We start from the raw sequence: 26,047 nt of genomic DNA on the forward strand, positions 1-26,047 counted from the left end.
GATGTTCTTTGATTCCATGTGGAATCTGGAATACAAAACTCCTTCCTGTTCCATCTAGCCTTAAAAAGAAAAAAAAAAACTGGAAGATTCCTAAGTACAACCTGCCTAAGGGGACAAATTGCTCTATGGAGGACAACCACAACCTAACAACACAGCAAACAACCAAGGAACACAACCTCAACCTCACTCATAACAAAAACTCAACAACAATAAAACAAAAAAAGACCACTGCACAACCAACCACCAACATGAAAAACAACAACACAAAAAAAGGCAACACACACACCCACTAACAACACCAAGAAATCACAACAACAACAAAGACAACAGCACAGGCACAACAACTCTAAGCAAACAACACTAACTTAACAATAACTAAAAACAAATCAACAAAACACAACTCAAACGAATCTTAATGCCTTCACCAGACTGCCAACACTACTGTCTCTCACAGCTTTCTAAAGACTGACTAAAAACACTCACTCAAAACACAGAACTCTGATCACAACATCACCAACAGACAGCCCAGAACTCACCAACAGCCAGTACAGTCATTAACCATCCACCCAGCAATCCCACCAATTACTCACTCTCTCTCTCTCTCTCTCTCTCTCTCTCTCTCTCTCTCTCTCTCTCTCTCTCTCTCACACACACACACAATGATGTTGTCAAATGGAATTCCATAACTCCTCCATAGAGAGACCAAAACAGAGAGGCCGAAACTGGAAAACCTAGACCTTGAAGACAAATTGGAGATATATCCTCGACTCAGGGTGAATGGGAACATGGAAATATACATCTTGCATGTCAATCGAGACCATCCAGTCCCCTCAATGGATGCCAAAGAGAATCAACTGATTTGTCTTCATTTTGATTTTGTCTTTCTGATGAAGACATTTAGAGCACTTACATCCAGCACTGGTCTCCACCTGCCTGATGCCTTTGGAACCACAAAAAGACAGTTGTAAAAACCTTGGGACTGAAGGTCCTCTACTCGTTCTACTACCTCTTTCAGGCGAAGAGCAGACACCTATTCAGCTAGCGCAGAATACTTCTCTGAGCCGAAAGTATGCAGTCAATGCAATAGAACTCTCAACTAACGGTGGCTGGGCAAGACAAGGAATAGAGTGACCTGTCCTTAGGACCTCTATCACCAAATGCTTTGCCCCTCTCCTGCTCCAGTCCTGCGCGAAGTCTGGCACCTACTGCTGCAGTGGAGAAGAGGACTTGTTGAACTGTGTCATATCTCTTGAACGTTCCAATGACAGTGCAAGCAAATCTTGAGCTGATTTCTTTCATAAGTCGAAATCAATTCCGTTTAGACTTATGAAATCAATTCCGTTTACAACTTCTTGTGGGAACAGAAAATCCTATGCAAGAGGAGAAAAAAAAGGGGCCGACTTTTGAGTCTGAGTGACTCCTATTGTAGTAAAGCACCACCATAAGCAAACAACACTAACTTAACAATAACTAAAAACAAATCAACAAAACACAACTCAAACGAATCTTAATGCCTTCACCAGACTGCCAACACTACTGTCTCTCACAGCTTTCTAAAGACTGACTAAAAACACTCACTCAAAACACAGAACTCTGATCACAACATCACCAACAGACAGCCCAGAACTCACCAACAGCCAGTACAGTCATTAACCATCCACCCACCAATCCCACCAATTACTCACTCTCTCTCTCTCTCTCTCTCTCTCTCTCTCTCTCCCTTCTCTCTCTCTCACACACACACACACACACACACACACACACACACACACACACACACACACACAATGATGTTGTCTTATGGAATTCCATAACTCCTCCATAGAGAGACCACAACAGAGAGGCTGAAACTGGAAAACCTAGACCTTGAAGACAAATCGGAGATATATCCTCGACTCAGGGTGAATGGGAACATGGAAATATACATCTTGCATGTCAATCGAGACCATCCAGTCCCCTCAATGGATGCCAAAGAGAATCAACTGATTTGTCTTCATTTTGATTTTGTCTTTCTGATGAAGACATTTAGAGCACTTACATCCAGCACTGGTCTCCACCTGCCTGATGCCTTTGGAACCACAAAAAGACAGTTGTAAAAACCTTGGGACTGAAGATCCTCTACTCGTTCTATTACCTCTTTCAGGCGAAGAGCAGACACCTATTCAGCTAGCGCAGAATACTTCTCTGAGCCGAAAGTATGCAGTCAATGCAATAGAACTCTCAACTAACGGTGGCTGGGCAAGACAAGGAATAGAGTGACCTGTCCTTAGGACCTCTATCACCAAATGCTTTGCCCCTCTCCTGCTCTAGTCCTGCGCGAAGTCTGGCACCTACTGCTGCAGTGGAGAAGAGGACTTGTTGAACTGTGTCATATCTCTTGAACGTTCCAATGAAAGTGCAAGCAAATCTTGAGCTGATTTCTTTCATAAGTCGAAATCAATTCCGTTTACAACTTCTTGTGGGAACAGAAAATCCTATGCAAGAGGTGACTCCTTTTGTAGTAAAGCACCACCATAACTCTTGCTTCTTAAGCATGCACATAGCGAAAGCAGAAGCAAGTTCTCGTGAACTATCTCTAATACTACCTCTATCAAGGTAAAAGAGGACTCCTAGAAGATCGGAAGAAGTGTCTGAGGATATTGGAGACGCCTCCCAAATCTTTTTTAATAACTTAAAAAGGTTACGAAGAAGAAGGTTCATTTCGGCAGAAGAGAACATAGTTTTGGCTGCAGCGAAAGCTGCTCTCCTAGAAGAGTCGATAAGTCTGGAAAAGTCTCCTTGAACTGAGGCAGAACTGCCAAAGGAGGGAGATTCTCCAGTTTCATAATATAAGTGCCTTCTCTTAGAAAGGCAGGAAGGTGGAAAAGAGCAAACACCTTCCCCTTGCACTCTCTTACTAGACAACCAGCTTTCAACTTCGTTCAAAGCTTTCTTGGACAAAATTGAATGAACCATGAAGTGATCTTTAAAGCTTCTGAAGGAGTACAGTCCAACTGGAACAAAGATCCAGGCGACTTCGGGATAGCTGGTTTGAATAAACTAGGACAACTTTTATGGAAAAACCTTAAAAGTGAACCATAAGCCATTGGAGGTTTAGAATCCTGTTTCAATCTCCCCCTCTTCGTCAGTAGAAACAGCAGACAAGTGAGGATCTACTTCTCCAGCAGGAGACATAGCAGAACTAGTTGAAGGAACAACAGGAACTGGCTCTGTACAATGTACCTCAACATGAGCAAGAACAGGTTCTGAGGGGAGCTCGGGAGTCAAGGAAAATTCCTGGAAGGGCACCTTGGCACCAGAGGAGGCCTAGGTGCTAATGAACGCCCAGGTGCTAAAGTGCACTCAGAAGCCAATGAGAGCTTGATAGAAGTCAGTGGCTCAACAACAGAAGGAAACTGATGTGACCGTGGGTGCTCCTGCACAATTAGAATATCCTGCTCCAAAGGGAGCTCAACAGATTGTGAGTTCTGACGCCAATGGGCACTCCTACACCGAAGGGAACTCATGTGCAAATGGGCACTAAACAAAATGAGAGAATTCCGGCGCCACTGCAGAATCCAGGAGTACTGCACACTTTGACACGGAAACAAGTCTGTCCAATAACGAACACTCGGAAAAAAGGTGATCAGGTGCTACTAAAGGAAACTGTTCTCATTTGACACTGGGAGCATGGTAACCAAAGAAGCAGAAGGAACTTGGACGCAGGGTCACAAATACTCGCTGAAACCGCTTGCTGAAGCAATGTCAAAACTGGTGCTATGTCACGCACTGAACCAGAGCATTTACGACGACCTGGAGATCCTTCAGAGGAAAAAGTTGCGCCAACAATGCCGTTTCGCTGGACTAAAACTCATCTGAGATAGAAGAAAAGCGATGAGCACAATACAAGACTACTTTCCAATGGCTGTCTTTTGCAACCAGGGAGACACCAACAGGTGTAACGGGGTCAACTGCCTATGGGCAGACCCCACCGACCTCCCTTGGGCCTCTGGTATGACTTCTCCCAGGTGCGGGGGAGTATGACAGGGGCCTTCGCCTAGGAAATTTGGCAGGATGGACAGCCAGCTCCTCCACCAACACTGCACTTATTTTCTCTTTCGAGAAGCAGGTATACTGATTCTCCCAACTGAGCTAAAAAAAATAGTTAATAACTTGAACTTACCCTCAAACCTCGTTTCAAGATTGGCAACCGCACTGGGTTCAGAAACATGGAGCTGGATTAAGGATTAGGTGTAACAGAAGAGATACTGGGTTTCGGAGATAAAACATGAAATTTTCATTATTAAAATGAAGTTTTATTGTATACTTACCGAACAATTATAGAGCCGTGATTTCCACGAGCGGCAGGATACTAAATTCAAATTTAGCGCGTCGGCGTCGCCAACACTGGTGGTGATGACGTCATCTCCCTCCACTCGCGGGAGAACCAGGTACAACTGCCCAGGTGAATCCAATTCTTTCTGCCCGTCCGTCCACCTAAGGGGAGGAGGGTGGGTATAATCATAATTGTTCGGTAAGTATACAATAAAACTTCATTTTAATAATGAAAATTTCATTTTTATTGTAGTGTCTTACCGAACAATTATAGAGCTGATTACACATTTATGGGAAGGTGGGATTCAGTGGACCACTAGTATTTTTAAATGGTTACATTTATTGCAATACCAGTAAACACTCAAGGTGTCTGTTGTACCTTACCTTGTAAGAGAGCTACAGCAGACTGTTACTGCCTCTGGTCGGTGCTCTTCTTACTATTGTAGAGGAATTGGAATTTGACCAAAGTTAGCCTCTACAGGAGTGGAATCCTTCCGTAGTTCAAGCGAGTCAAGGCTGACTGACGGAGGATAGTAACAACAAAGATTGCCCTTGCCCTGGGCTAAGACCAGAAATTCAATCATACAAAACATTTGTCACCAACACCAGATTTAAAAACATAAATACCCAACCATTGTAAAATCTGACCTAACAGACTGGTGAGTATCCCAGGTACTCAGTACCCCCAGCTTCCCTTGAACTCGACAACCTATTCAAGGTGAAAAGTTAGCATAGAGGTGACGACCCCTGTGCCGTTTCTCCCAACACCATGCCAGAAACCGCCACCGGACCTAACGTTTTACAATTCTCGAAAACCGTTTCTATCTCTTTGAGATAATGACTCGCAAAACCGAATTCGATCTCCAGAACGTGCTCTGAAGAATCGAAGCTAAAGATAAATTCTTTCTGAATGCTAAAGAAGTTGCCACTGCTCTAACCTCGTGAGCTTTAACTCTCAGAACGGAAAGATTGTCGTTCTCGGACTGCGAGTGAGCTTCCCTGATAAGCTCTCTAATAAAGAACGATATAGCATTCTTAGAAAGAGGACGAGAGGGATTTGAACCGAGGTCCAGAGCTTAGAAGATTGTCCTCTAATACCCTTAGTGGCAAACAGATACTGCTTAATAGCCCTGACTGGACATAAGAGCCTTTCTTCCTCCTCATGTCCAACCAAATCAGATAAGTTCCTTACCACAAAACTCCTCGGCCAAGGATTAGAAGGATTCTCATTTTTGGCTAGAAAGGTCAAAGAAACCGAAAATACAGCATTGCCTTGAGAGAAACCGACTCTTTTGTCTATAGCGTGCAATTCGCTGACACGCTTAGCAGAAGCTAGTGCAATAAGAAAGAGTGCCTTCTTAGTCAAGTTCCTGAGTGAAGCCGACTTCAAAGGCTCAAACGGTGGCCCCATGAGGAACTTAAGCACCACATCTAAGTTCCGAGCCACTGTATCTTGCGGGAGCTTAGTGGTTTCGAAAGACCTAATGAGGTCCGACAGATCTGAATTGGAGGAAATATCCAAACCTCGATGTCGAAAAACCGAAGAGAGCATGGCTCTATATCTCTGATCGTCGAGGAGCTAGTTTCTTAGAGTTCCTAAGAAATAGAAGAAAATCTGCTATTTCTGTTAAAGAGGTCGCAGAAGTAGAGACTTTAGCACTTCTACACCACTCTCTGAAGATTCTCCACTTCCCTTGATAGAGTTTGTTAGAAGACTCTCTCCTACAACGAGCGATAGCTTCTGCAGCTCTTCTTGAAAATCCTTTCGCTCTGACAAGATTCCGGACAGTCTGAACCCTGTCAGAGCTAGAGCGGACAAGTTTTGGTGGAACCTCTTGAAGTGAGGTTGTTTGAGAAGCCACTTCTCTGGAGGAAGAAGTCTGGGGAAGTCTACTAACAACTGGAGAAGGTCCGGGAACCACTCTTTCCTGGGCCAAAAGGGAGCGATTAACGTTAGCGTTACATTGCTGTGCGACATGAACTTGTTCAGCACCTCTCTTATTAGACCGAACGGAGGGAATGCATAAGCTTCCAGACCCGACCAATCCAACAGCATTGCGTCCACCGACCAAGCTAGAGGATCTGGGACTGGAGAACAAAAGAGAGGAAGACGGTTGTTCCTTGATGTCGCGAACAGGTCTATTGACGGTCGGCCCCAAAGGCGCCAAAGTTTCTGACAAATCTTGTTGTCCAAAGTCCACTCCAGAGGTAACACTTGCTGTTGACGACTTAACTCGTCCGCCAGGACGTTCATCTTTCCCGGAACAAATCTCGGGACTAGCTGAACCTTCGCTTCGTTTGACCACAGGAGGAGATCCTTGGCTACTTCGTACAGAGAGAAAGACTGAGTCCCCCCTTGTTTCCGCACGTACGAGAGAGCCGTGGAGTTGTCGGAATGCACTGCCACTACTCGACCTTCTACTAAGCTCCGAAACTGTCTGAGCCCCAAGAAAATTGCTAACAGTTCCTTTACATTTATGTGGAACTTCTTCTCCTTCTCCGACCAAGCTCCTGAAGTCCGTTGATTTCCCAGTAGGGCTCCCCAACCTGTGTCCGATGCGTCGGAAAAGAACTGTAGGTTCGGGAGGATGGGTCGTAAATCTAACCCTTCTTCCAACCTTGCTCGAGAGAGCCACCACCTTAGGTCCTCTTTTATTTGATCTGTGACAGGAAAGGTAATCGAGTCTGGTTGTGTCTTCCTGCACCAAGAGGCTCTCAGGAAAAACTGCAGAGGTCTCATATGCAGTCTTCCCAACGTCACAAATTTCTCCACTGACGTCAATTTGCCCAGGAGCCTCATCCACTGATTGGCAGAACTTACCTTTTTGTCCAAGAACTCCTGAACTGTCTCCAGACAGCCTTGGACCCTCTTCGGGGACAGAAAAGCCCGAAAAACTTGAGCATTCAGAATCATCCCCAAATAAAGGATGCTCTGAGATGGAACCAACTGGGACTTCTGTTTGTTTGACCAGAATTCCTAACTTTCTGGCAAGATCCAGAGTTGTTCCAAGGTCCTTCATGCACCGACTCTCTGATTCCGACCGGAGAAGCCAATCGTCCAGATAGAGGGAGATTCTTACTCCTAATATGTGCAGCCAGCTTCCTATCGGGGATAGAACCCTGGTGAAAACTTGAGGAGCGGTCGCTAGTCCGAAGCAAAGCGCCCGAAACTGAAACACCTTGCCTTCGAACATGAACCTCAGGTACTTCCGAGATTCACGATGTATCGGAATGTGAAAATAAGCGTCTTGCATGTCCAGAGAGACCATCCAATCCCCCTGTCTGATGGACTCCAGAACCGACCGAGTGGTCTCCATATGAAATTTTGTTTTCTGGACATGCAAGTTTCAGGGCGCTCACATCCAAAAACCGGCCTCCAGCCCCCTGATGACTTGGGGACTACAAAAAGGCGATTGTAAAAGCCTGGAGGAAAATCCCCTTCTATCTGTTCTATCGCTTCTTTGAGAACAAGCGCTTCCACTTCTGCGGCTAGAGCCAGAAATTTGTCTGAGCCCGGAGAGTATGCCTGGAATGGAATTGGCACAGGTGAGAGCGAGGGAGGTGAAACGAGAGGAATACGATAGCCGAACTTGAGTACTTGCACTACCCAGGCTTCTGCTCCTCTGTTTTCCCATTCCTCCCAAAACAGAGCCAGCCTGGCTCCCACTGGTGCATGAAGAACCGAGCTTTCATTTGGAAGGTTTGTTAACCTTGGCCGAGGCCTTAGACTGAGGTCGCAAATTCGACTTCGGCCGAAAGAAGCGCTTGGGTTTTCTCCCTCGAAAAGGCGCTTGGGCCAGAGGAGAAACCGAAGGAACAGTCTCCACAGGAGCTTTAGGTCTCTTAGTAGACTGTGCCAGTAAATCCGAAGTAAGATTTCTTATCTAGCGCAGACGAAATTGACAACACTACATCGTCTGGAAGAGGTTATCTTTCACAAAAGGAGCAAACAAGAGAGCAGACTTCTGTTGGGACGTAACCCTTTTAGAAGCAAAGGAGCACCAAAGTTGCCTTTTCTTAAGGGTACCAAAGGCGATGAGCGAAGCTAACTCATCACATCCATCCCTAATGGATTTGTCCGCACAGGACAGAACACCAATCCAATCCTCCGCTAACTCCTGAGAAAGAGAAGGACAGTCTTCGATCTTAGCCGCTAAAGCGCCAATAGTCCAATCAAGGAAGCTAAAGACTTCCAAAAGTTTAAATTGATTCTTTACAACGTGGTCCAACTCAGGCGCTGTAAAGAAAACTTTCGCTGCGGCGAAAGCAGATCTTCTAGAGGAGTCGATTAAACTGGAGAAGTCTCCCTGGGAGGAGGCAGAAACTCCCAGAGAAGGAGCTTCCCCAGTTACATAAAACCTATACCTCTTACGAAGCAACTTAGAGGGAGGGTAAGCAAAAAGAGCCTTCCCTAAGTCTCTTTTCATAGACATCCATTTCTCCGTCTCTTTCAACGAATGTCTAACCGCTTTAGATAGAACAAGTTTTGGGAGGAGAGGGTCTGAAGTTTTCCTCCTCATCAAAAAAGTCGAAGTTGGGGAGCGCGGAGCCGCTTTCTCAAAATAATCTGGATAAGATACCAGAAGAAATCTAAGGAGACGTGAATAACACGAGAGGTGATGTGAATCCTCCTCCTCTACTTCTTCTTCATTCTCCGATACCGCCGAAGAAGTAGACGGAACTACAACCTGATCTGAAGGTTTCGAACCACCCTTGGACTCATTCATCCAGTTGGTTAACATCTCTAACTGCTTGCGCAAAGGCGCCAGAGACGAATCAAAAACAGTTAACGTAGGCTTGGAAGAGCCTAAATGTTCAGCAGGAGGCGGAAAAACTACTTGCGCCTCGCTCGGAGCCGCCGAAATTCGAGGCGAAACAGGCGCATCAGGCGTAACAGACGAAAAAGCGCCTAAAGAAACACCCTTAGAACTGCTAGCTACAGCGCTAAAACCACAATCTCTACTAGTAGATGGAGCCGAAAAAGGCACAGATTGAGGCGACGAACGAGCCGCTAACGGCCGAGGCGCAACCCTACTCTCAGGCTCTTTATACCGCTTGACTGGAGGAGGCGAAGAATCGGCGCCTGAACGCCTCTTTAAGGGACGCGAAACGGGCGAATCTCGCCAAGAGCGCCGTGCGACCGGAGACGAATCGCTTGAATCATTTGAAAGGCGTCTGACCGCAACACCTTTCCAACGCTTAACCGAGCCCTGTTGAGGCGCAACAGGCTCAACAAGAGAGGCGCCTGTCTGTGGGCAAATCCCGATCGACTCCCTTGGACTTCCGGTATGTCTTCTCCCCGGTGCGGGGAGCTGGACAGTGACCTTTGTCTAGGAGACGTGTCAGGACAGACAGACGCACCCTCAACTACACTCTTACCTGAAGCCGCTTTCTCCAAAAACGTCTTAACTGAATTACCAAGTTGCAAAACCGTATTCGCTAGTACCGAAAATTTCTGATCTAACCTCGATTCCAGACTGGCAATGGTGTCGGAAGAAACTACACGGGAAGCCGGAGAAGTGGGATTAGTAGGAGGAATAGGAGGTGTAGTTAAAGGAGACATAACAATTTGAGGAGAAACAGAAGGAACAGATGCATCGCAAGACGAAGCAGAGCTAAGTCTACTTTCCCTAAGCGCTGCTTTTCTAATTCTGTCTTTAGCTAATTTCTCCGAGTATGAACTAAAAAACTTCCATTGAGAATCAGTCCAATCACTACACTCGTTACATGTTCGATCTGCTGAACAAACCTGTCCCCTACACTTAACACATTTAGTGTGAGAATCATACTCTAATTTGGATAATCTAGTTTTACATCCTGAGATGCAAAACCTAACTCCCGACGGACTAGAATCCGACATGGCAACGCCTAAATAAAAAGCAAAATAACAACAACGCCAAAAAAGAGTACTTCACCAATTCCGAAGATCAAATCCACAAGAAAAAAGCGAAGCAAAGTCATCCAACCGCACCGACCACCGATGTTCACCGGACGCCGGCAGGAAAAGAATTGGATTCACCTGGGCAGTTGTACCTGGTTCTCCCGCGAGTGGAGGGAGATGACGTCATCACCACCAGTGTTGGCGACGCCGACGCGCTAAATTTGAATTTAGTATCCTGCCGCTCGTGGAAATCACGGCTCTATAATTGTTCGGTAAGACACTACAATAAAAAGAAATAATAGGTACATCAGAAAAGACTTCCAACTAGCTAACAACCTTTCGTGTCTAGCCTATCTCTCTCCAACTTTGACAAATGAGAAGCCAAAAAACTTCCACAGCTTCTCATCCCACCCTAAACATTCAGTACATCCTTAGTTTTGGAGAGCAACTTTGACCCCTACACTTAGTACATACTGTGTGTGCGTTGTATGTTTCAGAAGTCAATCGGTTTGTGCAACCCTTGTTACAGTACCGAATACTAGTCACTCCTGGGTCAGACATTGTTAGTTAAAGTCTCAAAGTCTTCCTAACGCCTAACTAAATAAACAAAATCCAATAATGAATAAAAAAATATATGGTACTTCACCGACATCCTGAACAACCGGTAAAAAACGATCCAAATTTTCAGAGCTACTCATGACAACCTTCTCTGAAGTTAGTAGAAATAAATAGAGCTAGTTTGCTACGCTGTTCCCCTATTCCCTCGGTAGTGGGCGGGGGTACCAACATACACCAAAACAAAAGAATCACTACGATGATTTTTGAAATTTTAGCTACTGGTACTTAGAAATTCTTAACTACATACGTAATTACTTGGAAGGTTACTTAAATTAAATCTTGTATAAGTGTGATTATTTTTAACAATAATTCATAAACACTGATAGTATAATTCAGCAAGAACAGTTATACATCTTTATTGTTAAACATTCCACATTTTTGTTTTATGGGTGATATTATAGTCAGGCAATATTTAAGCATCACTGTCCATGAATGAGATTAATTGATTTACTATTTTATCCAAGTTCCTCTTCTTATCCTTCCCTCCATCTCCATGCTCATAACCCTTTTACACACATGATCTTCTCTCTGCATAACATGACCAAACCACTCTTGCCTCCTTTCCTGGGCCTTTTTTTAATACTTCCCCTACCTTAACTGTTCCTATAATAAATTCATTTCTTATCCTATCTCTTCTTGTAATACCACACATACCTCAACAACCCCATGTCTGCCACAGCCATTTCTCATTCTTTAACCTCCTTCATCAGTCACATTTCAGCTCTGTAAACCATTGCTGGTCTGACTACACTTTTGTAAAATTTATTTTTGACTTCTACACTAATCCTTCTGTCACACAACATCCCTGTCAACCCTCTCCAATTTATCCATTCACCTTGTGTTCTGTGGTTAATTTTCAGAATCAATATCTCCATTATTGTCACATTTGACCCTAAATATTTAAAAGTTTAGCCTCTCTTGATCTCATCTTAACCAAATTTCACTGTTCCCTGTCTTCCTTCTCCTCCCATCCACAGATACTCAGTCTTGTCTTACTTTTCTTCAGACTTTGATCTTCAGATGCCTGTTTCCACCTTTCTACCTTCAGCTAACCTCTTTCTCTAGTCCTGTCTATAAACACTATGTCATCAACAAATAGAGCACTTAAAGGGACCCCCTCTCTGACATCTAATGTTATAACATCCATCACAAGGTCAAAGATATAGGAGCTACGAGTTGACCCTTGATGGAGACCAACCTTCATCTTGAAATTTTCTGTAGTTGCAAAAGAGCTTCTTACAGTACTTGTGTTATTGCTTCTGCATACATATCTTGCTTTCTAGCAAGTACTACATAATAAATATCACTGGATTTCTTGTTTTCATATGCATTTCCATCCTGGAAGAATTATGACAGTAATAAAATCAAGTGACTCTTAATGGTCATAGATTATTCCTGGTAGCATCAGAAGGGTACCAAAAATGGTTGCTTGGTAGTTCATTTATATGCTACTTAAAAAAAAGACCACAAGACTATAAACATTTTACATTCATACATATTCACAATATATGGTTACTTTTCAATTATCTCCACGATTTCAAATTCTGCACAGTAAAGGGTTCATGGGTCAACTTTTGGAATTTCAAAACTTGAATGTTTTTCAAGCTGTAATCTTGAAGTAGTCTATTGTAAAATTAATATGTTAAGTATGGAGAAGTTAATATAATATTCACTTAAAAAATGCCACTTCCATTTCTTCAGCTATGTATAAATATAAATGGCTGCATTAAAATATTACCTGAAACAAGGATTCTAACCTATCATAGGTTAAAATTACAGCTGTGAAGCCTTCATTCACAGGGGCTGTGATGGGGAGGAAGAGTGGATTATTCACTGCAGAAGGTTCAGGTCGCTTGTTCCATTGGCGCAATGATTTTGCGTGAGCAGAGAAAATTCGATCATTCAGGATCTTCAGTGTTGTCAATGTTATGTCCTTCATGGTTGAAAAGTATGTCTCATAAAGCCAGATCACCTGAAACAATAAAGTTTGTCAACAAAGTAGCTATACGCAACATAACAATTTAAACAAAATAACCCACCAAAAATTACATGGGTGACAAGTCTAAAAATTTTTTTTACTTAATACCTTTCTGAACAAAAATGAAAGAACATCCAAAACAAACTTATAAGGTGGCGGAAATAGAATTAGAATGATCCCATTTTGCTTTCACTATTGGCCTACTGATCACTAGATTACAATAATTTGCCTGTATGCTCTACAGCATCTATGCAACCATATGCTTCTGGCTCTTCAAATGCTCCTATACGGTAAGCATTAACAGCTGGTATGTAAATCCTCTGGTTGATGCATCTTCAAGAGCCTCATCATAAATTCCTATAAATTCTATGCTGCTGTATCCCAGTGGTGGAGCTAAGGGTGGGCATGGGCAGGCATGTGCCCAGCCACGAGAATCCTGTGCCCACCCAGGTGCCCACCCACTGGCCACGGGCCCACTAAGGCATCTCTATTGACGAAATACTTTCAAATATCATAAATGTTTCCCCTCAGCTTGGAATAAACATCATATGTCTCTTAAATGCATGCTCATTTAATTTAGTAGCAGATGACTTCAATGCAGATAGGGCTGTTGATGCAAGAGGACTGGCTGATATGCCAAATAAACACTCAATTTGCTACAATCAGTTACCTAACTTTGACTTAGTAAAAGCTGTAGTATTAATTGAAACTTTAACAGTTCAGCTTGAAGAGATGCGTTCAGATCTCTTCCTTGAGGTGGAGAAGAGTTCAACAAGCTCATGGTTTTAATACTTCAGAGTGTAGACCATCTAGGAAACATAGAATTTATACAAAATTGCAGGAGTTTCTTGTTGTTGATTCTATTGGAAAACAGTCAGGAAGCACAAACTTTGACCTCACTGTTAAGGATTCAGCACGAATTAACTTTTATTACCCTATCGTAATGAAACCTGCACATTTATGAAAGCATTACAGTCACTTAACCAACACAGTATGGAATTCTTATCTTTTGAGAAAATGTGTGAGACTTATTCATGCCTATAATGCTAACACTGAATATCTCAAACATGAGCTGTACTCTGCAAAATGCATGTTAGAAAGATGCTACAAGGAAATAAGTGACACTGAAAGACCTAAATCATCGTTAGAATACTGAAAATTCTTAATCCATAAGAGGAAGCATTTCATGAACTCTGCAGACAAGCCAAAATCTCTAGTGTTACCTGTGTCACCAGCTTCAGCAGAGAGAAGCTTCTCTGCTCTGAAATTAATGAAGACTACTCTCAGAAATGCAATGGGCAATGACAGATTAAGTAATCTTGTTGTGCTATCAATTGAGAGTATCAGAGTTAAAAGACTATATTTAGAGGAATTTGTAGATAGGCTTGCAGAAAATCACAGGAACAGGAGAATATTGTTAAAATGAGTCATGTCACAGTAGTCTGCTGCTTCATCACATATAATGTACAGCAAGCAATTTTTTTCTAATTTTGTTACTTTCAATAAATAAATAAATATTATATATATATATATATATATATATATATATATATATATATAATATACATATATATATATATATATATATATATATATATATATACATATATATATATATATATATATATATATATATATATATATATATATATATATATATATATATATATATATATATATATATATATATATATAGACATATTGGAGTAGGGAGACGCGTTCTGTCTTTCATCCATTTATTAGCGCCGACGTTTCGTATCAGCTTGATACATTTTCCAGGCTGAAACGATTCCACATCAAATTGCGTATAAGTAAAAGATACACACAATGTTTACCAACACCAAAATTAAAAACCTTTTAATAAATTAAGAATAAAAACAGAATAAAAACAGAAACACAGAATAACAGTGAAAGGGCTAGGAGCGAATATAGAGAAACAAATTAGCTAAAAAATAATAATAATAATAGAAAAATATATATAATAATAATAATAATAATAATAATAGAACGAACAAGACGCCTACCCACAGCGGTGGAGCGGAAGGAGAACTGACACGAAAAATTGTTATGGAAGGGAAGTGTAAACAAAACAACAGGTAATTAGGCAATAAACAGTTGGGTGGAAGACGATTGGTGGTTAAGAGAAGGTACAGTTAGCTTGATTATTATTGATTCAAGGTGGTTTAGTTCGTCTATATGTCGGGTTCTTCCTACAATATTAAAATGACTGGCATCTATGTGTGTTTTGCAACTTTTACTGTGATTTCTTATGTTAGATTGTTCTGGATTTGATAGTCGACAACCCGTTCTATGGCTAATTCCTTGATGAGAGGAAATTCGGACTTTTAGCAGCCTCCTGGTGCAACCGATGTAAGTGCCGAGATCACATCTGGGACAATTTTTTTATACTTATAAACGACACCGGAGGCAAACAGGGGGCTGATCTTATCCTTGACTTGGAAGAGTGAGCCGATATAGTTCGGGGTTTATGGGAATTAGTTTCAAATTAAGGGCAGGCAATTGCTCATTGAATAGGGTGATGATGCTTTTTTCCTAAATTTATTATTATGGAGAAAGGGAAATCTAGCAAACATACGGAGCTTGGGGACACTATGGACTATTGGAGGTGGATTGAATTTCAGATTAAGTAGCCTATTAAGGGATCTATGAAAAATTGCTGGAGGGAAATAATTATCCTTAAAGTAATCAGCAAGGAAAGTCACTTCAGTATGAAAGGTAGACCAGCTTGATGTCAGATTAATGGCTCTATGGAGGAGAGTTGATACGGAATTCATTTTAAAGTTAAAAAAACATGAACTATAAAAATTGGTCCCCAGGCCAGTAAAGGTGCTCTTTCTATAAATACCAGTATGAAAGCCAGACTCGTCCTTGGATATCCTCACATCAAGGAAATGGAAGTGGAATTTCTGTGTTTCTGTTTCAACCGTAAATCTAATGTTATGGTGTTTGGTTGTTTAAATACTCAAGAAAGGTATCAGCATGGTAATTACATCTGAACAAGGCGAAAGTGTCATCTATGGTAGCGTCTATAAAAGAGTGGGCGGAAATTAGGTGGGCATACATCTAGAGCTCGCTCCTCCAGGGAGCACATAAATATGTTAGCAAAAGTAGGACCCAGAGGGCTTCCCATGGCCATCCCCTCAGTCTGCTTAAAAACCGTATTATTAAAAACAAAGGGCGTATCCAGCACGGCTAATTCTAAAAACAACTTGAATTGAGTTCTATTAAAATTGTTGAACAAGCAATCGTCAGTGGGAAATAGCCTGTCTAAAATGATGTTGATAGTCTCAACAACGGGAACATTTGTAAACAGAGATTCCACGTCAAAGCTCGCCATGTACAGATCTGAGTCCTGCGTAATAATGTCATCTTTAAAGGAGGCCGAGTTTATTAATGTGTATTTATTGTGAGTCAGTGGTTGGAGTAAAGGGACAAGAAATTTGGCGAGTTTATAGCTAGCAGTGTTAATGGAAGAAAGGATAGGTCTCAAAGGAATTCCTTCTTTGTGTATCTTTGGCAGTCCGTACATAAGTCCATATGTAGATCCTGTTACAAAAAGGTCCTGATACGTATTTTCATCTATTGCTTTGGTTTGTTTTAGGGTTCTAAGAAATCTGTTGATTTTATCTTCGGGTTTAGTAATATTGTAAAGGTCTGGGTCACCAACTTTGGTAAATTTTGAAGAGTCGTTTAAAATGTCATTCATTTTTTGTATGTAGTCATGTCTGTCAAGGATAACTGTACCTTTACCTTTGTCTGGACGAGTAATTATTACATTTTCATCTTTGGCTAGGTTTTTCAAAATGTCATAATCATTCTTGGTAAAAAAAGGAGCCCATCTAGTTTTAAGATTATTAAAAGAGCTGTGGGCGAGGGCTGAGAATTGTGATCTTAAAAACTCTATATTTTTGCAAAAGGGAAGTTTAATTATTCACCCTATTCAATGAGCAATTGCCTGCCCTTAATTTGAAACTAATTCCCATAAACCCCCGAACTATCGGCTCACTCTTCCAAGTCAAGGATAAGATCAGCCCCCTGTTTGCCTCCGGTGTCGTTTATAAGTATAATTGTCCCAGATGTGATCTCGGCACTTACATCGGTTGCACCAGGAGGCTGCTAAAAGTCCGAATTTCCTCTCATCAAGGAATTAGCCATAGAACGGGTTGTCGACTATCAAATCCAGAACAATCTAACATAAGAAATCACAGTAAAAGTTGCAAAACACACATAGATGCCAGTCATTTTAATATTGTAGGAAGAACCCGACATATAGACGAACTAACCACCCTTGAATCAATAATAATCAAGCTAACTGTACCTTCTCTTAACCACCAAAAGTCTTCCACCCAACTGTTTATTGCCTAATTACCTGTTGTTTTTTGTTTGTTTTACACTCCCTTCCATAACAATTTTCGTGTCAGTTCTCCTTCCGCTACCGCTGTGGTAGGCGTCTTGTTCGTTCTATTATTATTATTATTATTATTATTATTATTATATATTTTTCTATTATTATTATTATTATTTTTTAGCTAATTTGTTTCTCTGTATTCGCTCCTAGCCCTTTCACTGTTATTCTGTGTTTCTGTTTTTATTCTGTTTTTATTCTAATTTATTAAAAGGTTTTTTAATTTGGTGTTGGTAAACATTGTGTGTATCTTTTTACTTATACGCAATTGATGTGTAATCGTTTCAGCCTGGAAAATGTATCAAGCTGATACGAAACGTCGGCGCTAATAAATGGATGAAAGACAGAACGCGTCTCCCTACTCCAATATGTCTATCCCTGAGTGATTGCTCCTGTCTCCATCTAACTTATATATATAGTCTATATATATAATAATATATATATATATTATATATATAATATATATATATATATATATATATATATATATATATAGATATATTCTATATATATATTATATATATATATAGTTATATATATTTGTTTCATCCATTTAATTTTTGATCAAGAGTACCAATTACATAGTAATATTCTTATAAAAAGTCTATTTTTTGTTCTTGTATTTCCATGCTTATGTTTTACAATTTCTACATGCACAGGAATTAATATGTTTTGCATAGCTCACTTTGTTTTTCAGTTTTATTTCTATAAATCCTATTCTGTAATTATGTATAATTATAGTGTACATGATTTCTGTACATCTCTGTTTTACTTGAAACAATATAACAGAATCCCAGATACCTGTATTATGCCTGAATATACACCGCTGGTCTCAGAATATGGCCCAAATACCCTTTTCATATGGCTTTCAGAATGCCTCTGAAATTTGGTCACATTTCAAAAATTTTTTCTTGGGGGGGCTTACAGCAGCAGCGCCCATGACCCCTCCAGCTGTATATGTTCGCTCCGCTCGCCTAGTGCTTAGAGGAATAATCTTATTATTCCACCAAGGCCTAGTGGGCCCCCCCATATTCAACTGTACCCCCTAGGTGCCCACCCACTGACAGACTACTAGCAGAGTTCCCACCTGGGCCTTCTCTGACCCTAGCAGCTAAAGATCCCACTGTTTCAGCCTCTAAGCCTTTGCTTGATCTTCAGGAGATCCCACTGATTAGCAACCCTCCTCTGACTGCTATAAGACTGAGTATCCTCATGCCTCATCATCAAACTTCATCAGTGCTCCCAGCCCCATGGTAATTACCACTGAGTTGCCATAAGATCGCGGCTATTCTCATCCCATAAAGCATGAAAATAGCTCACAACCTTGTTCTCCAGTTACTAATTCTTGAGCCCCAACCAAGTAGTACATCTTTGTCCTCTAGATGTTCTTTACGTTCTGCAAGGAGAATTCTACACTCCTGAACCAACAGAACTTCTTAGTATCAATAGTTCCTTGCTCTCTTCTCTCCCTCTACTAAAAACATTGCCAGGGCATACTGGCTCATTCTTCCTTTTGATTATGTATCAGACCTCAACACTCAATTTAAGTATTACCTGCTTGCCAACATCACAATGGAGAATAGGGATGCAAGCTGTCTCTGGTTTGACTGTCTTAAGAAGAGTTATGCTCACTGCATATCTTAGATCCTATTATAGCTTCTGACTTCTTTCTGGAATGGCATGGAATACAGGCAGTCCCCAGTTATCAGAGACTGTTTTATGGCGCTTGTCTAGAGCCAAAAATCACTGAAAATCAGTGATTTGTGCCACCAAAATGTGCTGATAACTGGTTAATGGTGTGCCTCTGTTAGGTATGAATTGACACCAGTACTCTATTGGCACCAAAAACCAGAAATTGGTACGTTTTGGCACCACAAATCACTGATTTTCAGCGATTTGCGATGCCAAAACATGTTGATTTCCAGTTATTGGCACCAATAATAGAGTATTGGTGCCAATACATACCTAACAGATGCACCATTGACCAGTTATTGGCACGTTTTGGTGCCACAAATCGCTGATTTTCAGTGATTTTTGGCACTAGTCAAACGTCATAAAACTGGATCACTGATAACCAGGAACTGCCTGTATTCCATTCCATTCTAGAAAGAGGTCAGAAGCTTGAGGGGTTGCATCCCTCTTCACCATCGTGATGTTGGCAAGCAGGCAATACTTAAATTGAGTGTTGAGGTCTGATACATAACCAAAAGAAAGAATAAGCCAGCATGCCCTGGCAATTTTTGGTAATCTGCGATTTTCGCTTATCATCAACCCATTGGAACAGAACCCCCGCCAATAACCAGGGACTGCCTGTATGTGATTTAGACGTAAAGCCAAGCACTGGGACCCACAGGGTCATTCAGCGCTATAATGACAATGAATGAAAATGGAAATTATATAAATACTAATGTGTTTAAAATATATACCCTAAAGATCAATATTTAAAATGGTAAAATCGAGAAATTTTATTTCTAATGGAATTGAAAAATGCCATAAATAAGATAGAAAAAAAATAGTTCTGTTACTTTGATAGGATGATTGCCAGAATCCTATTTGAGTTCTAATAGTTTTTAACTTATTACTATTAGCATGAAGGGGAGATAACCACCGCTCCTGCAACTTAACCCTCTTACGCTGGAGCGGTAAATAAAAAAATGACCCCCGTATGACGGAGGGGTTTGGGAGTGAGCGCGGAAGCGGAAAAAATATTTTTTCAAAAAATCACAGCGCGCTTAGTTTTCAAGATTAAGAGTTCATTTTTGGCTCCTTTTTTTGTCATTGCTTGAAGTTTAGTATGCAACCATCAGAAATGAAAAAAATTATCATTATCATATATAAATAATACGATATATGATAGCGCAAAAATGAAATTGGTTAAAGGTAACAAGTTACTTTTTTTTCGTTGTAATGTACACTAAATTGCGATCATTTTGGTATATAACACATTGTAAAACGATAAAAGCAATACAGAAAATATTATCACAAAATGATGCACGAATTCGTAGCGCGCGGACGTAAAAAAATAATTTTTTTAAAAATTCACCATAAATCGAAATATTGTTATAGAGACTTGCAATTTGTTTCAAAATGAAGGTAAATGATGGAATATTACGATACTGTTTTAGCTTACAAATGCAGTTTTCGACCATTTCGGACGAGTTAAAGTTGACCAAATGTCGAATTTTTGTTTAAAATTTTTTTTATGTGCAAATATAAAAAAAATGAGAAATGCTACAAACTTCAAATATTTTTTGTTATATTGTGCATGTTTTTGTGCACATTTTCATATATAAAACTCTAAAAAAAGCGGAATATGAAAAGGCACAAATATTAGGAGAATGTGACCTACGCATTTCGGAGATTCGCTGCCGAGAATCGGCAAGCGGACAGAATAAAATAATTTTTTTCAAAAATTCACCATAAATAGAAATATTGTTCTAGACTTGCAATTTGTTTTAAAGTGAAGATAAATGATTGAATATTACTAGACTGTAAGATTTTTGTTACAAATGCGTTTTTCGACCATTTCGGTTGAGTCAAAGTTGACCGATCGTAGTTTTTTTCCTATTTATCGTACTTTATATGCAAATATTTCAAAAATGAGAAATGCTACAACCTTCCGATATTTTTTGTTATATTGTGCATGATTTTGCGCACATTTTCATATACAAAACTCTAAAAAAAGCGGAATATGAAAAGGCACAAATATTAGGAGAATGTGACCTATGCATTTCGGAGATTCGCTGCCGAGAATCGGCGCGCGGACGGAATAAAAATATTTTTTTCAAATATTCACCATAAATCGAGATATTGTTCTAGAGACTTGCAATTTGTTTTAAAGTGAAGATAAATGATTGAATATTACATTACTGTAAGATTTTTATGTTACAAATGCGTTTTTTGACCATTTCGGTTGAGTCAAAGTTGACCGATCGTAGTTTTTTTCGTACTTATCGTACTTTATATGCAAATATTTCAAAACTGAGAAATGCTACAACCTTCCAATATTTTTTGTTATATTGTGCATGATTTTGCGTACATTTTCATATATAAAACTCTAAAAATAGCATAATATGAAAAGGCACAAATATTAGGAGAATGTGACCTACGCATTTCGGAGATTTTTCGGCCGAGAATCGGCGCGGCGGAGGGAAAAAAATATTTTTTTTCAAAAATTCACATAAATCGAGATATTGTTCTAGAGACTTGCAATTTGTTTTAAAGTGAAGATAAATTATTGAATATTACTAAACTGTAAGATTTTTATCTTACAAATGCGTTTTTCGACCATTTCGGTTGAGTCAAAGTTGACCGATCGTAGTTTTTTTCCTACTTTTCGTAATTTATATGCAAATATTTCAAAAATGAGAAATGCTACAACCTTCTAATATTTTTAGTTATATTGTGCATGATTTTGCACACATTTTCATATATAAAACTCTAAAAAAAAAGCGTAATATGAAAAGGCATCAAATAATTAGGAGAATGTGACTACGCATTTCGGAGATTTTCGGCCGAGAATCGGCGCGCGGAGGGAATAAAAATATTTTTTTTCAAATATTCACCATAAATCGAGATATTGTTCTAGAGACTTGCAATTTGTTTTAAAGTGAAGATAAATGACTGAATATTACTAGACTGTAAGTAATTTGCTTACCCAAAAAAAAACAATATTTATAATATATATATATATATATATATATATATATATATATATATATAGATATATATGTGTATATATATATATATTTTATACATAAAATATATATATTACATTTTTCGATTCTGGTACCAATACATAAATAAAAGGAATGCAGGTGACACTTCTCTTTTCGTATACAATGAAATGTCTTATTATTATTTTATCATGCATAGATACGGATATATAAAAATTTGTAATAAATATAAAAATACATATAAAATAAATGCAGAATACTCACTCGTAATCCTGACTCTTCATTCTATTCTTGTTTTCTCCCTCCTCCATTGAAGAGTCTTGCATTTTTTTCCACTCGACATGACGAGGTACAGGTGGAGGAGGGAGACGCGCACCCTTACTGCTGATGGACCCGGCAGCCCCGTGCGCCCTCCGCTGTCGGTTTAGGGGGGCGCGCAATTCCAAATATCCGTGACCTCTTCAGTGTGGGTTATTTTTGTCTGGTCACTTCATCCCCTATCCCGTGCAAAGAGCCAACTTTGCAGAGACGACAGAAGAACCTCGGGTGTTCTTCCTTCCTGTCCATTTTCATTTATTGGTCCACACCCGGCACCGTTTCTTCTGCCTTCGCCCTTCCTTCTAAGGGCCTCCTCGAGTAATGTGATCCCCTGGCTGCAGCCGACACACAGGGTCCACTACCCGACGAGAAAAAGGCCGGTGATGGCGGGGTGGGGCCGGCCCAAGAGGGGCCGTCGTCAGCAGGGGCGGCGGCAGGTCGACCGAAGTTGGCCCTCCTATCTGCCCTTTCCGCTAGGGGCAGATCTGCAGCTCGGGGCAGGGGGTCAGTTATGGAAGGCCACTCATCGGGATCGATGTTGATGAGGGCATTCCCGGCTTCCTCTAGGAACTGTAAGTGGGTCAACCTTGGAAGATTGTCACCGCGGTACCCACAGTACAGTATGTAGGCATTTTGGAGGGCCAACTGAAGGATGTATTTGAGGAGCTTCTGTGTCCACCTTCTGGTTCTCCTGGCGAAGGGATAATACTGGATGAGCTGATCAAAGAGATCAACTCCTCCCATGTGCCTGTTGTAGTGCCCAATGACGGTAGGCCGCTCGATACGAAACTCCTCAAACACAACTCGGCCCTGTCGACGTGTCTTCTTCCGCTGTACGATCTCTTCTTGGATGGGTTCATGACTCGTTGTAATCATGGGGAACGAAGTTCGGACGACCCCTTCCAACAGATGACCAAAGGACAGCGCCCTTCCGCCGCCACTCTGTCTCTCCTCTTGCCAGGTGTTGCGGATGACTAGCGAACCTCTTGAGGACATTCGGGGCCCCACGCACCAAACCGAAGGGGTACCACTGACGTGCACACCAGCTTCATATAGTTCCTGGGCCAGGGATACCGAGTTATAATAATTATCCATAAACAGGTGATATCCCTGGTTACAGAAATGTCCCACAAGACTGAATACAGTGTCACGCAGCGTGGAGAAGACCCCGGAATACACTGAAAAGTCCACGACGTATCCAGTGTTGGCCTCGGTAATAAGAAAGAATTTCACACCATATTTCTTCGGCTTCTTGGGGTTATACACTTTTATACTAAGACGTCCTTTGTAAGGCATCATCCCCTCATCCAAGACAGGTTCTTTCCAGGAATCACGAGATTTTCTACACCGATCACAGATTAAATTCCAACCACTTGGGCCGCAACTAAAATGAGGCGATCACTGTTATTCCGGGGTATGGCCCTTCGGTTGAAGGCGTTGAAGTACCTGTCCAACGCCAGGAAATTATCACGGGACATAACGCCAGGCACATTAGGCATAAATAAAAAATAATTCCTCCTCCAATATTGCCTGACGTCGGAAGCAGGTGTCATACCAAAATAAATGTGAAGCCCCAAAAAATGCGCCATGTCAATGAGGTTGCAACCCCGCCAGTAATACGACAAGGTCATCCTTAGTTCATACCGGCAGTACCGAGCGTAGTCCACCGTCTCGTGTACCAGGTATTCCAGCAATTCCCGCGTAAGGAAAAGCTGGATGAACCCCAAAACAGTCAGGGGTACTGGTACGGTGAGCCCAGGGGTTGCCGTGAAGGGGTGCATGTTAGGAGGGGTGGGGTCCTCCATCCACCCCTCGTCACTCTCCGATGACCGACCTTCACCTTGGCTGGCGCGACGAGCCGACCTTCTACGTGCCCGTGCGCGTGCATGCGCACGGGTACGATATTGCACTCTACCCTCCCCCGTTGGCCCATCACCCTCACTTAGGCCTTCACTTTCTGTATCGTCCTCCGCGATAAAACTAGACCCCATATCCCCATCCTCCCCCTCCTCAGATTCCCCCTCGTAAGCACTGAAACCACTGAATTCGAGCTCACTTTCGGGATGTGAGCCTCGAACGGACATTGGGGGCATATATTCATCCTCACTTTCATCGGGACTGATGTCCTCATCACTCGATGACCATCCGCCATCAAAATGAGGACTTGCGACATGTTCCCGATCAAGCTCCGATAGATATTCATCTATGTCCCTTGGTTGGAGGCCTCCCAAATGCCTACGAATGCCCCTAAGGACGCCCACATGCTTCCTAGGGGTAACCAAAGGCATACGCTGTGTTCCTGAAACACTTTAAGCCACACGTGGTCGCACAGAACGGCCTTGAGGCGCGGGGTCATGCTGGGTGCTTGGCCCCTCGCCAGCATCCAGGTCCAAAACTCTCCTTACACGATCCCTTCCGACGGGTAAAACGCGCCTTTCGCGGTTCACACGTCGTTGAGACATCTCTATGAATGTCCTGTAGCAACACACAAATGCTCAAAGTCTCGCACAAGTCCAGAAAAACACGCTTTTGACGAAAGATCGCTCTCGGATGATGCGCCACTGATGCTGGCTGGAGCGAGAAGAAGGGATATCGCGCATGCGCACTTGGGTCACGCTTCAAAACAAAACAATGCCTTGATCCGTGAACTCCCAACATCCCCCAAGGCGCGTGATTCAAAAGTTTTAGGCTGGTAGGCCTATAAGTATTTTTCCGCGAATTTTAAAAAAACTTTTGTATGTCGACGTAAAATACGTCCAGTCGGCACCCGAGACAAAAAATGTCGACGTAAAATATGTCCAGTCGGCGTAAGAGGGTTAACTTAGTAATATATAGTACTAATTGCAAACAGAGATTTTCATATCTAAGTGGGGCACTCTATTTACATCCATTTCTCCTTGGGTACAGGCATTATTAGCTTCTCTGTCTGCTTTTTATTCCCTGGGATCCCAACATGACCAGAAATCCAACACAATCATCCCATTTCTGCCTACACAAAATGTGAAACAGCTACATCTGAGCCTTCTGTACTAAAGGATGGGATGAATTAGTAAAATTGTTCAAGCTTTCCAGAGCACTTTCACAATATGAATATATGACACATGACTTCGTATCAGAATCATGGTCTATATCTAAGGCTTTAATAATGGCAGATAATTTGGCTGTATATACTGAAGCAGGAGGAAGCAGCTTTCCAACATCACAAAATTATCTGGGAAAACAGATAAACCAACTCCCATGCTTGACTTTGAGCCACCTGTATAAATTTTATAGTTCTTTTTTTTAACTTATACGTATTCTAAAAACAGTGACTATACTACTTCATTAACCCTTAAACGCCGACTGGACGTATTTTACGTCGACATTTTTTGTCTCTCGGGTGCCGACTGGACGTATTTTACGTCGACATACAAAAGTTTTTTTTAAAATTTGCGGAAAAATACTTTCAGGCCTACCAGCCGAAAACTCTTGAATCACGCGCCTTGGGGGATGCTGGGAGTTCACGGATCAAGGTGTTGTTTTGTTTACAATCGTTACGCAGGCGCGCAGGCGCGCAAGCGCGAATTTCTTTCTTGCCGCACTAAAAAGTATCTGTGACACATCTCGGAAATTATTTCGTCACTTTGACATAATTATTTTACCATTTTAAATTAGCCGTTACATGGAGTATTATATATGAAAATGTGCGCATTTTTATGTAGAATACAACAAAAAAATACTCATGATTGTAGCTTTTATCAATTTTGAGATATTTTCATATAAATAACGATAATGGCCAAAATTTCAACCTTCGGTCAACTTTGACTCTACCGAAATGGTCGAAAAACGCAATTGTA

The 26,047-nt window shown here is 41.2% G+C and overlaps 1 protein-coding gene across 1 annotated transcript in view; it reads right to left on the reverse strand.

Annotated features, from left to right (window-relative positions):
- LOC135223631 (exostosin-2-like) overlaps positions 1–26,047 on the reverse strand; it is a gene marked incomplete in the record, with an annotated part of 647,541 nt that overhangs the window by 202,582 nt on the left and 418,912 nt on the right. Inside the window, 1 exon segment of the mRNA XM_064262245.1 lies at positions 12,552–12,785. Within this exon segment, the coding sequence (XP_064118315.1) occupies positions 12,552–12,785 (234 nt within the window).

This window comes from Macrobrachium nipponense, chromosome 10 (assembly GCF_015104395.2).
Source record: "Macrobrachium nipponense isolate FS-2020 chromosome 10, ASM1510439v2, whole genome shotgun sequence".
Lineage (NCBI taxonomy): Eukaryota > Metazoa > Arthropoda > Malacostraca > Decapoda > Palaemonidae > Macrobrachium > Macrobrachium nipponense.